Genomic DNA, 11,814 nt, shown 5'->3' with positions numbered 1-11,814 from the left:
TCTTTGCTATTATCTTTGCTGTATGTGCAATAAGGCTTACTGTGCGATGGTCGCTGCATTTTGTAGCTTTTGTCTTTTTCTTTAAGGCAATCATTGTCACTTCTGTAAAGTCCTTGGGCCACTCCCCAGTTTCATATATGTTGCTTATTAGTTTTGACAGTGTTTTCAAACCACCTTCTCCCAGTAACTTAAGCACATCTCCATGTACATCATCATCTCCTGGAGCCTTTCCAGTCTTCATGTCCTTGATAGCTTTTTCCACCTCACTTTGTAAAATATATGGTCCTTTCCCGTCTGTATCTACTTCTTCTTCCGGTTCAACTTCTAAGGTTTCTGGCCGATTAGGTTGGTCATATAGTTCTGTAATATACTTTTCCCAAGTTTTCAGCACTTGCCTCTGATCTACTATTCTATTCCCCTGGGAGTCTTCGATGCCAACATTTTGAATCCCATGATTCTCTTTCCATCCTAGTTCTTCTGTCTTCATGTACATCAAATCATAACGTCCTATTCTTTGAAATTCCATAATCTCATTACATATATTCTCAAGATATTCCTTTTTTGGCCCTGTCTGTGGCTCTTTTCAATTCATTCCTCAGTCTCCTGTATTTCCTCCTGCCTTCTTCATTGTTGACATACTTCCATTTCCTTCGCTCCTCCATTTTACTCATCATCTCCTGTGTAACCCATAGTTTTCTTGCTATCTTCTCAACTTTACCAACCAAATCACTGATAGTATCTAACATGCATTCTTTTATATTGTTCCACTGCGCTTCAGCATTTCTGTTTTCACCTTCAATTGCACCGAGTTTCTCTTCTAGGGTCTCTTGCACGCTTTGTCTTTGAGCATATAACACTCAGAATTACTGAGTTTTTTTGGACTTTTTCCATTTCTTGGTATTCTAGACAAACTAGAGAACATGTTTCGGAAACTGCATCTGTTTCCATCCTCAGGTCAGGGGGAGACACCTACTCTGTTGGGCCCCCTCAGAAAGAGCTAACCTCAATCACTGGACAACCTATGTCAGTATAAATACACCTACATAAATATCACAAGACCAGGCTCTGTCAAAGGGTAATAACAGGAAAACATGTAATAAAAATTGTGACAAAGAATGCACAGACATGAAACTAAGATAGGAGGGTAGGCAAAAACTTTATGGACTTGGTCTGTTGCATAAAATTTTCACCTCCCTTTATGTCTTAGTTTTCACGTGCATGCATTTTTTCTGAACATTTTTCTTGTTAAACCCCCCCCCCGACAGAGCCTGGTCTCAGGTACTTATACAGCTATTATTATACTAACATAGGTTGTACAGGAATTGAGGTTAGCTCTTTCTAAGGGACTCAACGGAGTAGGTGTCTCCTCCTCCTCATCTCAGGAGAGAAACAGATCCAGTTCCTGAAATGCTGTATTCTCTAGTGTGTTAGAATACTGGACAATAAACAAAGTAATAACCCAATAATTCTGAATGTTATATACTATTGTCAGAACCCTTTAAAATCTACTTCAGTACAGATCTTCTATATAAGATTTGAGGTTTTCACGGCGGTGACTATGAAGAAAGCAGTCTTCTGGGATTTGGCACCGTGTATATGTGTTAACCGACGTTTCGGAGGAATGCATCGCCTCCATCTTCAGGGTAGAAGGAAAAATACNGCTGGGGGGGTGGGGGTTATGATACTCGGTCATGGCCTGTGTAGCCTTCTGGATCTGGCATCACGGTCTCTTCGCTTGCGGATTTCTTATATTTTTCCTTCTACACTGAAGATGGAGGTGATATGTTCCTCCAAAACGTCGGTTAACACCACATATACACGGTGCCAAATCCCAGAAGACTGCTTTCTTCAGATCTTCTATAGTCTGTACATCTTCTCACTCTGCCACAACTTTCTTACTAGTGCAACACCCTCTGAAAATTCAATGGGGAGTCCTATCATTTGTTACATAAGCTTCCATTCTGTAACATCTCCTGCTTTCACCTGTATTCCTTTATTCCTGCATGTTATCGAATGATACATTGTGGCCAACATCTCCCAAAAATAACATGCACAAATTGTCAAATGTAAACCACCTTCTTTATATAGTATACTATACTTCACATATGCACATCACATTAAGATGCATACTCACAGAATAGACACAATACACTGACACAAAATACTACTTGCTTGTTTTGTGACCAACTACACAGTTTGTGTTCATACAACATGTTAACATCTGTTACTATGGAAACCTGGAATTGTGTAAGGACCATGACAAATCTCACACCTACAAAACATTCTTATACATATATACAGAAGGATTATTTTACTTCTTCTCACATCAGATTACTGCCACTGAACTAGGATTGCTTTCTTTTCTTTGGAAGATATTTATCGCTAATTACTGACCTGTAGTGCACTGTGTACTTAAGTGCAGAGAAGTTCCAGGAAATTGGGAAAAAAGGCAGAAAAAATGAAAGTTTGAAAGACTATTTCAAAGTACCAATTAAATGGGTAAGTGATTTCCAAGGGTGAATGCACCAATGATAGCGGACATCTCAAGAATTTTTGGATTACCTGTTCTTAAATATCCAGGCTAGTCATCGCTTCAATTACTCTGCAGTTACTTACGTCTATTGTCCCAGTGAGGAGCTGTAGGCATTGATGGGGTGTCAGGCGGAGAATGACCTGCACTAGAGCTGTCTGAGGCACTGCTACTATTTGAACCTTGGCGACTTGCATCACCATCCAAGTGCAATGTCTGCAGGTGATGGTTCACGCAGTAGAATGGCTGAGCCTGGCTGTGGTAACGAGCAGGAGCTGCTGACGAAGAGACGGGCACAGCAAAGCACGTGTAACAGGGAGCACCCTGTGGAGTTGTCAGCAGATGTGGTGGAGGCTGAGGATACATAACAGGACCACCCTCCACAGGTACATTTGGGTACCTCCTCATGATGGGACCAGCGCTTTGAGTCTTCCTTTCAGGGGGCTGCACACAAACACGCAAAACTTGTACTATGTATGATCAGAAGCCCCGAGTCCCACCACGTCTGACTGATGAGGGCAGACACACAAATCAAAGTGCTGAAAACTAGTGCATCATGTAAGTTCATTAGAATATGTGTGGTGGTACAGTATGGTATTACTTGCATTAGAAGTTCAAGTACAAAAAAAATTAACAGATACTGTAGGAATGCATTTTTTACACAGAGTCTAGTAACAGGTAGAATGTATTATGTACCATAACAAGGCCACTGAAAGAAGACCCATGGTCTACCCCAGTGTTCCGCAACCGGTGTGCCGTCACAAGGTGAAAGGTGTGACGCGAACTTATACCTATTGTAAGAAATTAATTGTCGAATTTAATTAGTTTTATTTTATCCCAGTTACCGTGTTTCATATGCTTGTATTTTATTCTCAGCCACTGCACTGATTAAATATGATGATGCTTGTTTATTCTTTATTGCATGCCGTGATTTTTTATGTACAGTAATGTTGTACTCTAAGAAATTAAACGTAAATTATTTACTCACAGTTGTTGTTATATCATAGCTTTCATTATTGATTTATTTTTATTTTTCTCGCATCTTCGCGGCTTCTTTGATAAACTTGCTGCATGTTCTGTGTACGTGCTTTTCCCTAAAACTGCAGGGATTAGCAACGGTTTCCCTGTCTTTTATAACGCTATTTTGGTTATCACGAGGAAAAGTGTTAATGTGAATATTTGACTGTAATGAGAAGGTATGTGCAAGGGGCATGAGTACGTGGATTTATTTGCAGACGATGAATGGGTATATAAGTTGGCATATCTTTTCGATATTTTCGTACACTTGAATGAGCTGAACAGAAAGATACAAGGTAGGAACAAAAATATTCTAACTAATATGGATAAGATACAAGGATTTGTAAATAAGCTGAATTTGTGGAGACAGAGAATTACAGATGGGTCATTTGAGATGTTCCCGACTGTATGGCCATTTGCTGATGGCAATAAAGTGGTAATAGGCACAATTAAAGAACATTTAGAAATGCTGCAGCAGAAATTCAGTAAGTATTTTGGAGAGAGTGTACAAAATTTTGACTGGGTTCGTGATCCATTCGTTGCGAATTCAGAACATCTTCTGATTAATATACAAGAGGAACTCGCAGATTTAAAAGCAGACAGAACATTGCCTTTGGATACGTTTTGGTTGGCAATAAGGAGTGGATACCCGGCTATCTCCGAGATGGCAGTGAATGTGTTATGGCCATTTTAAATTACGTATTTGTGTGAACTGGGCTTCTCGACGTTAACTGAAATTAAGTCCTCAAAGAGGGAGCGGCTCAAATCCATCGATGAAGAAATGAGACTTGCGTTGTCAACGATTCCACCACGGATCAGTCGCCTGTGTGCAACTACGCAGGCACAAGTATCACATTGAAGTTATGAGTAGAACTATTGTATTTACTTTAATTGTAGTAGAAGTGTATTTTCTACACTCTACAGTGAATTAAAGTTCATTAATTGTTAATAAAAGCATGAACTTTAATTCACTGTAGAGTGTAGAAAATGCACTTCTGTTACTATTAAAGTAAATACAGTAATTCTACTCATACCTTCAATGTGATACTGGCGCCTGCGACACAGGCGACTGATGCGNCAACGATTCCACCACGGATCAGTCGCCTGTGTGCAACTACGCAGGCACAAGTATCACATTGAAGTTATGAGTAGAACTATTGTATTTACTTTAATTGTAGTAGAAGTGTATTTTCTACACTCTACAGTGAATTAAAGTTCATTAATTGTTAATAAAAGCATGAACTTTAATTCACTGTAGAGTGTAGAAAATGCACTTCTGTTACTATTAAAGTAAATACAGTAATTCTACTCATACCTTCAATGTGATACTGGCGCCTGCGACACAGGCGACTGATGCGTGGTGGAATCGTTGACAACGCTAGTCTCATTTCTTCATCGATGTATTTGAGCCACTCCCTCTTTGAGGTCTTAATTTCAGTTAACGTTGAGAAGCCCAGTCAATTTCTGTTTAATGATAATAAAATAATATTATAGTAATAAGTTGATCACGTTACGTATTTATATCAATTGTCTGATATCATGTGTTTTTGAGGGGAATAACATTTTGGTGTGCCATGCTGAGTCATGGATACTTCATGGTGTGCCGCGAGTAGAAAAAGGTTGTGGAACACTGGTCTACCCCATCCACATCTCCCTCAGGCTGTTACACTTCCCTGTATTCCCCTCCTGTCATCTAGCTATACTGTTCACATGACTATTGGTATTGATAACCATATGATACTGTTTACTAGTGACAAGTGCTTTGGTCTGGATCACTTAGGCTATAGGAGGCTGGAAGGGGAAAATGACAGTGGGTAGAAAGGAGGCAGTCCCCAGCGCCAGCATTTCCACCATCTGTGGCTTCAGTGTGGTATGATGTGGCTGTGCTGGAAGTAGAGAACCCTTATATACTGCATTTTGCTCCTGCATGAGCAAGATTTATTATATACATATAAAGAGCCAAGAGATTCGTTCTTAAACTGCCCATGTACAAATCTCAGTGGTTACTCTTCCTGCTGTTAATGTTGTTTCAGCACAGTATAATGGAAAGTGAACAAAAGATATTACCTAATCTACACAAGACTGGTTTTCAGAAGTCTGTACATGATACACCTCGATCTATCACAATGTAACTTCTAAGAGATATCTGTTATGTACTAAAAGAAATTAATAAACTTTGCAAACATGTGCATAAATATAATTGAAATCATGCAGAAGCACAATACAGCATTAAACAACCTGTTGTTATGGTGCAATTTAAAAGAATGAATGCAGCCCAAATATTTCATCACTGAACCAGAGTATGTGAAGAACATGCTGCTGGAAGGAAAAATTACACCTCTAAAAAGTTACAGTACCCAGGGGGGTGGGGGACATCAGAAAAACAAACACTGAGTTTGGACAAGACTTCATCCCTTTCTTCAAGAAAAGTCCTACAGTACAGAAAATGGGGATTACATATTATAACTTGCTTCAATATCAGGCAGCCAGACACAGAGCCAACATGTCAAACTGATGTTTATATCCCTGTAACCGGTTAATAGTCCAAACTACTTTAATGAGTTATTGAAGTGGATACAGAAAAAATGCCAATACACCATGTCGTGTTGTTTTATACTGAACCAAGTTACTGAACTTGAGAGTTATAAGTCACGGATCAAACCATCAAGAGGTGATGCAAATCCTACATTTCATGTTACAAAAGCTTCAGTTTCAACAACGACTGCAGTGCACTAGCGGGGAAATAGAGTTAGATCCTAAATATTCACAAATGAGATAATTAAATTTGGTTTGGTGCTGTGAAATATTCTGTAAACATAACAAATCAGATCTCAGCCCTTGGGTAACTGGTACATGAAACTGAAAATAACAGGAACCAGTTCATTATTAACCATAATGACCCAAACTGGGAAACAATGTTCTTCACGAAAAATGAGAGTCCCATCCACTGCCCAGAAGACAGAAACCAAGGAAACTGTGGGAAAATGAATCAATGTTCACGGAATTAAATGAGCAGAGCCCACCGATTACTCAAATTAAGAACCTTCACACCACTGGAACCTTTGGATCTGCAGCCAGCCATGCAAACCTATGTACACACGCATCCAGTTCTATCATATGTAGAAGTCGGTTAGGTTCCACCATGTCTGACAGAACCATCATAACAGCAACCCTCCACCAGGAAGGTAGATAGCTGCCGTACCTGGTGTGGACTCTACTTTCTCACTGTGCGACTTACAACAGCTAAAGTCATGTGAGTTTCCGACCAGGGCCGACCTCCCTGCATTCGCCTGCCCGATGTCTTGGCCCCTGAGACAAAGCAACGCAACATCTGGGCCTGCTGCACACATCTACTTTCCACATCAACACAAATCAGTCCAACTTTCATTTCACCTGAAGCAGAGAGCATATCAGAATAGTGGCCTTTCAAAACTAACACAGCATAGTAGAACAACACATACTTCAGCTACTGCTTGAAAATTCACTCAGAAATATGTTGCTTTGACAAGAGAATGCAAAGAGAGCTATTTCAGACTACAGTAATTATAACATTTAAATGTAGAGCGCGCTCCATGTTACGGATGTTTGAGATGTGGAATGCAGACCTTACAGAAGTTATAAATGTAAAACATGACCACAACATTCTTGATATGAATTTTAAATTAATCACTATATAAAATCTGGGATATTACAATTATTTTAGACATAACACACAAAACAAAAAATTCAGCCATTTGTTGGGGAATTAAGATCTCACATACACACATACCTATGAGTCAGTAATGCAGTTTGGCACTGGCTACCCCCCCCCACACACACACACACACGTGTGTGCAATGTACTGGCCTTATTAAGGACTCTGAAAGAAGGCCATCAATTTTGAATGCAAGCAGATCTTTTTAATTCTATTTTCATGCACCACTGTTATTTCTGATGGTCAAGAAAGTGTTTTATTACAACTGAGGACTAAAACGAACACATTTCAACTTACAAACATGGCAAACACTGGGGTGAGGGGAGGATTTGGATTATGGAATTTCACAATACACACACACTCTAAAGAAAACATCTTGTCAATAATGCTGGGGGTGGGGGGCACATGTGCTGCATCAGGTAATACCAATGAGGTAAACTTAGTGCAGACACATGACAAACCACTTACCAGGCTTCTCAGTATCTTGTACCACATAACCTGCCTTATCCCACTCCTGGCAAGTGACAACCAGTCATTACCTGTTCCACTTCAGATGCTGCTGCTCCATCCAGTTTCCTCCTGCCTGTATTGGGCACTGGTTCCCGTTTGTCAACACCACACAGTCCATTAGTACTGCTAATCTTGGTCATGATGCTTCGTAGCTGCATTATGGCACCGTTCGGCAAACCCAAATCCTTGAGTTCCTCATCCCGCATGCGATGCAGCTAAGAGGAGACAGCAAAGCACAATTAAAAATACCAGCCTTTAACTGGTCATACAATGGATACCAAAGAATGGCAAGAAACGTGAACCCACCTCATCTATTCGATACTTCTGAAGGTTCTGGTAATTAGGCATCTCTTTGACCAATGTCTCTCTGAACGAATCTTGCGTCTCCACGCTGCTCTTCCTGGATATATTCCTGTGCTGCTGGGTGGGTGGTGGGGCTACACTGGTATCCACACAGTTCAGTCGAAGAGGTGCAGTATTGGGATGGGAGCAATTCCTATCACTACGACGATTAGAAGCCAGACTTTTTGAAAAGTTCTGGCTCCGATCTGGTGCTGGCACAGGGGTCTGTGCTGCTGATGACACTGATGGTTGTTGCTGCTGCATTCTCACAGGAGAAGCAGTACGGCTTGGGGACCTCGACTGAGATGGTGAAGACTGCCGGCTAACAAGAGGAGATGATGGATATGGTGATACTTCACTGGTTGCTTGTACTTCTGCTGGTAAAGTTGCACACACACCAGACATCACCAAGGGAGTCACTCCACTGTGCCACGGCACAGACGGTAGTGGCTGATGGCCAGGGGAGGGAAATGCAACATGTACATAGCTTGTTGCTGTTAGCTGTTCTGGAGCGAGGGCAAGACCTGGGGGGACACTCAGTCCAGACAGTACTGAACTTCTCCCTTTGTTAGCATCTCCCACTATAAGAAAAATAAGAATAATCTTTATTCTATGCACCCTGTTATGTGTTATATGTGGTATTCTTAATGTATCACTCAACACAAAAATTCTGTAATAAACAAATCGATACTACAGAGAGAACTACATTGTGGGAACAACAGGATGATGGGGCACTCCTATGTAGTATACAAAATTGCTCCACCAGAGTTGCTCAAACCATTATGAAGTGGTAATAGAATATATTATCATATAGAAGATCACCACACAGTATCATTCATTAATTCATCTGTAATCTGTCAAGACGGCAGGTTCACAGTCTCTTCCAAAACAGTTCCTCCACTTGATGCGATCTAGAGCTTTCTCCTTCATATGAAAATATCCTCTTCTGTCCCCAAGGTCATCCAGCATCTTCTTACGTCTTCTTCCTCGTCTTCTGGTCACTTCTATCCGCCCCTCTATCTTTCCTTCAATAACTTCCTTTAGAAGGCAGTTACCGCGTAAAACATGACCAATCCAATTAGCCTTCCGTTTTCTTATTTCGTGTAGGATATTCCTCTGCTCACTGACTCTAAATAACACTTCTTCATTTCTCACATAATCGGTCCAACTGATCTTCTCCACACAATATCATACATTAACAAATTAAAAAGAGCGCTGACTCCTGGGAAGGCCCCACTATACAACATAAACCATTTTTCACAGTGACAAAAGTAAACAGATGAACTTCAATTTTAAAATTTTATATTTCAATGACAATAAAAGTTTCAATTTTAAATGGAATATCATGCTGATAATTTTCTTTCAGATACACCAAGAAATAAATGAACAACGCTGACTCACAAGAAAGCCCCATAATAATGACATACACCATTATGCCATGGAAAATAATCAGAATTAATTTTAAGTTTCATGTTAATTGGAATTTCACTTGTATTTTAACAAAATGTAAAACATCATAATTTAAATTTATCAACTGAAATTATAATGCAAACCAAATGAAAACAATTTATAAATCACTGATCTGGATCCATATTGGTAAACTGACTAACTTGTCACTAACAAGTGACATATTCATGTAATAAGGGTTGAAACATGTAGCAGTACTTCCACACAATAAACGAATGCTAATAGTAGTACTGATTTGATTATTATAGAACTGTCATGTTAACTGACACATTAAGAATACCATATATAAGAATAGGAGAAGTGAACCTGTTGCACATTACACTTGAGCAGTACAGCTTCTGTTTGCAAATTTTACCTATCAGTCAAGTCTGAACTGATTCATATCCATTTCTACAGAACACACATGCATTAAGGAACCATTTTCTTCAACCTCTCCACTCTTAACATAAATAACTTTAAAAATACAGCTGCATATGCCATGCCCCTCATAATTTTTTCTTGTTCCAGACATCACAGTCCTCGTTCACAAGTTCACAGTCCCAAATTTACTCACCATGAACAGCTCTGAGTGACTACCATCATATTTCATTACAAAACAAACACTATTTCACTGTATGTAGCAATAAATACACTAGGTCGTCAACTTACGACCGACTTCCGTTCTGACTGACAGGTCGTAAGTTGATCTGGTCCTATGTTGGTCATATTAACAGTATTTTTTTAACCTTTCTAATCTTTTTATCATCTTTATAATTTATTTTTAAAAACTTTTACATTTTAATCATCCTTTATTTTCCATTTTTTTTTTGTGGCCGTAAGGGCAGCTGGTCGTAAGCCGATGACCAAATGTATTAACATTTAAAAGCAACAAACTGGCTTCCATACGTGGTATGTATAAAATAATCAAATGTGTACAAATACTGAAATATTCACCTGCTGAATGACATGGTGGTATTGTAATGCCAGGGCAATGGCCAAGTACACCAATATCCTGCTGCTGGCGCTCTTCAGATGATGGACCAGATGCACGGGGCTGAATGATGCACAAGAAAAAATAAATTATGAAAATCTTTCACCTATTTCTATATAAAACATATACACGTGTAACTTTCTGATTCGTAATTAGTGACCTAATTACAAACTTGTTACCCTACTTCCTAATTACAGGTACTAGTCATATGCTGAGTGTCTTATTTACGAACTGCACGCCTTTCGTTACAAAAATCTTACCTGTATTGGGGGTTTGACATATAGTAAGCTGATGCCAACTTGATGTTTGGCCGAATACATTTTACTTTCTTCATCTTGAAGTTTTACCAATATATTACCAAAAATTGCTTTTTGTTCATATGAGAAAGCTGGATGATTTAAGGCAAGTGTATACAAAAGTAACAGTTCTTCCAAAGGATTTTCATCTGACGATGAATTGTTGGTGGCATTAATTTCACTGATATCAAAATTCGCTAGGATCTTGTATAGACCATTAGAACATGCATGATTACAGGACTTCAACAGGGATAAAAATAACGCTAATTTTCTCTGAGTTCGCTTATCACTCATACACTGCAAATCAGACAACTCTGAAGAATTATTTGCTCGAATTTCTGTATCCCTTAGCTCATGAAAATCTCGCTTCCCCAGGTCCTCTAGACATGTGCCGAGGAACCGTAGTTCAAATGGAAGGCACATATTCAACAAACTACACATTACATCAATACGTTTGGAGCTAGTTAATTCTTTAAACCATGTCACAACGTCTTCTTTACACACCATTTCCAGAACACATTGATACTATTTGGCTTATTTCTGCTGAACTAAAGGACTTGTGGAATTTTCTCACTTTATAAGCACACGATACTATTAAGCCAGAATTCTCTTACTAGCCCCATTTAGCATAGCGCTTGGCATCGATACATGCAGTAATATAATCGATCCACCATTTCCTTTTACTGGCGCCATCTTCGAAACACATTCGGTACTAAATAAAATAATTAACGATCCATTACATTTAATTCTGCATGTCTGTATACTGGATTAAGTGTTGAAAATGCAGCCTTTAAGTTAACAGACAGTGTGTTGAAATCTATTAATAAAAAAATGCATGTTGGTGGAATATTCTGTGACTTGGCAAAGGCTTCTGTGTAAATCATGAAATTTTATTAACTAAATTACATTTTTTTGGCATTCAAGGAACAACGTTAAGTTGGTTCAGATCCTACCTAACAGACAGAAAACAAAAGATTGAAATAAAATC

General features: G+C 39.1%; 1 protein-coding gene across 1 annotated transcript in view; it reads right to left on the bottom strand.

Annotated features, from left to right (window-relative positions):
- Positions 1-11,474, bottom strand: part of LOC111875797 (arginine-glutamic acid dipeptide repeats protein) — a 17,741-nt gene extending 6,267 nt beyond the window's left edge. Inside the window, exons 1-5 of the mRNA XM_023872320.2 lie at positions 10,791-11,474; positions 10,494-10,593; positions 8,058-8,674; positions 7,781-7,966; positions 2,617-2,974 (exon numbers count right to left, since the gene is read on the bottom strand). Coding sequence (XP_023728088.1) covers positions 2,617-2,974; positions 7,781-7,966; positions 8,058-8,674; positions 10,494-10,593; positions 10,791-11,333 — 1,804 coding nt within the window. The 5' untranslated portion in view covers positions 11,334-11,474. The remainder of the gene's footprint in view (positions 1-2,616; positions 2,975-7,780; positions 7,967-8,057; positions 8,675-10,493; positions 10,594-10,790) is intronic.
- Between the last annotated feature and the right edge of the window lie 340 nt (positions 11,475-11,814).

The sequence above is a fragment of the Cryptotermes secundus genome, unplaced genomic scaffold (genome assembly GCF_002891405.2).
Source record: "Cryptotermes secundus unplaced genomic scaffold, Csec_1.0 scaffold1552, whole genome shotgun sequence".
NCBI lineage: Eukaryota > Metazoa > Arthropoda > Insecta > Blattodea > Kalotermitidae > Cryptotermes > Cryptotermes secundus.
This window is presented reverse-complemented; position numbering and strand designations above follow the sequence as displayed.